The 1,959-nt window shown below is 39.7% G+C and overlaps 1 protein-coding gene across 3 annotated transcripts in view; it reads right to left on the reverse strand.

The window, feature by feature from the left end:
* The window catches only part of chchd6a (coiled-coil-helix-coiled-coil-helix domain containing 6a), a 65,497-nt gene that overhangs the window by 11,548 nt on the left and 51,990 nt on the right, over positions 1–1,959 (reverse strand). For 2 of the 3 annotated variants that reach the window (XM_014015355.1, XM_014015356.1), the window contains one exon: positions 11–882. The exons of the other annotated variant lie outside the window; for it this stretch is intronic. In XM_014015355.1, coding sequence (XP_013870809.1) covers positions 793–882 — 90 coding nt within the window. In that variant the 3' untranslated portion in view covers positions 11–792. Of the gene's footprint in view, positions 1–10; positions 883–1,959 lie in introns of those variants that run through there. 3 annotated transcript variants of the gene reach the window in all.

The following is a 1,959-nucleotide window of genomic DNA, read 5'->3' on the forward strand; positions in this document are numbered from 1 at the left end:
GTGTGTGTGTGTGTGTGTGTGTGTGTGTGTGTGTGTGTGGTGAGTAGCAGGTCCAGCGCGCAGCTGAAATTCCTCATTCTTCTTCATTAGTGTTGACTGCTGAGAGGCCAACTGTTCCTCCCCATCCTCTCTCTTTGCATCTCTWCGTCCTGTTCATCTCTAACCTTTCCCCCATGACCGTATATTTCATCTATCCTGCCTTTCTCTTTAAAGAAAAAAAAAACCCTCCATACCCACTCATTTCTTTTACTGTCTTGTCCCTCCTCACCTCATGCCTCCTCCTACCTGTCATCACCTGTTTGATTTGCTCCTTTTTTCCCCCCAAGTTTTCCTTCCTGGTCATCTGTTTCTCCTCCTCCTCTTCATTATGTTCTTCGCCCATCACYGTTTCCACTCTTAAATTTGTGTTGTCTCTTTTTTCCTCCCATTTSTTATTTTTTCCCCCATTATATTTATCATTTACCTTTTTGTAATAAGCCMTCACAGCTAGAATCTATTTATTTTTTTTAACTTTGTTTTGCTCTGCCTGTAGTTGAAGTCTATTTCTTTAGAAACAATTTCCAGCTCCCAAATGTCAGCACTTAATTCAAGCTTTCACTTGACAGTTAATTGTTTTTACATTTATTTTGCTATAATGCCCAAACACTATTTTTCCTTTTCTAACTTTCTCTCTTATTCAATGTTTGGAAACCATTTTTTTCCCCATTCAGCCTTTCATCTTCTACTCCCATTAAACAGTATTTAGCTGTATGCACATCTACAGCACATCATTTTGTGTAACTGTTTACGGTTTTAAACATTTTCTTTGCATTTTTGTTTCTTGCCAGTATTGTTATCACCCAGAAGAGTGACTGAGCTGCTATAATCTTGGTGCCAGCATGCCTCCAGTTCGATAACACAGAAGTTAAAAGGAAGAGGGGGGGAAAAAAGAAAAAAAAATCAATATTAGATTTTACAGTACACTGCTGTGATGCACTGGCTTTGCAGAAATCTGTGAAGATTCAGGCTGGCTACAGATACAGATTTATTATCAACATTGGGAGGAGAGATTWTTTTGAAAACACACTCATCAAAAGTCAATAAAAAAGGAGTTGTTTTTAACCCTTATTTCCAGGAGTCCTGTTCRCAGGGAATCAAAGTTGCACAGTTAAGACATAAAGAAAAAGTGCCCATGTACAAGTGGTTTGTGTCAGTGTGCATCGCAATGGCATTTCTAGAAATGATTCAACGCCTTTGTTTTCATTCAGGGGTGGTTCCACTGCAATGACAACACATTTCTGCACAAAACACTGTAAAACGGGACAATAATAGGTTCAAACAGAGAGATAATTGCGTCAATTTTTGGCCAGATCTTCCAACAATCTTAAGGATGCTCTGATGATGGCTGATGATAATSTTAGGAGATCTACCTGCTGTGTGTGGAGTATTCTGAGTAATCTAGACAGCTCAGAAGGACTTTGGAAAAGTTCCAACCTCAAATTGGGAATATGTTGGATTGTCTTGGTCMGATATCCCAGCGTGTACGGTGTTCAAACGAGCATACTGCCTGTTGGATGTGACGTGCAGCTGATCAGAAAGCGAGGTGACGGAAATGCGGAGAATATAAAATACGGAAGACCAAACAACTACCATGGTGCAACACAAAGTCCGGTGGACACCGGAGACGTCTCTGTGTTTTGTTTTTTTCTCTGTTAAAAATAGTCCACAAACTATCGCTATTGCTTCTTCCTCGTCGGCCATCTTTATTTACTCTGAACTCACGTTTGATCTCGAGAGGTCTCGCGAGAYTTCCCGTTTGACATTTGAATGTTGGTGAGTGAAATCTGTTTGTGTGTGGTGTGTTGGTTTTTGCAATTTGTAATTGTATGCCACACACTGTAGGAACAAACCTGTTTTATCAATGAATTTTTTTAGTCATGTGTGGAGTCTCTCAGTCTTTGAAAATCAGCTGACAAATTC

Source organism: Austrofundulus limnaeus, unplaced genomic scaffold, assembly GCF_001266775.1.
Source record: "Austrofundulus limnaeus strain Quisiro unplaced genomic scaffold, Austrofundulus_limnaeus-1.0 Scaffold128, whole genome shotgun sequence".
Lineage (NCBI taxonomy): Eukaryota > Metazoa > Chordata > Actinopteri > Cyprinodontiformes > Rivulidae > Austrofundulus > Austrofundulus limnaeus.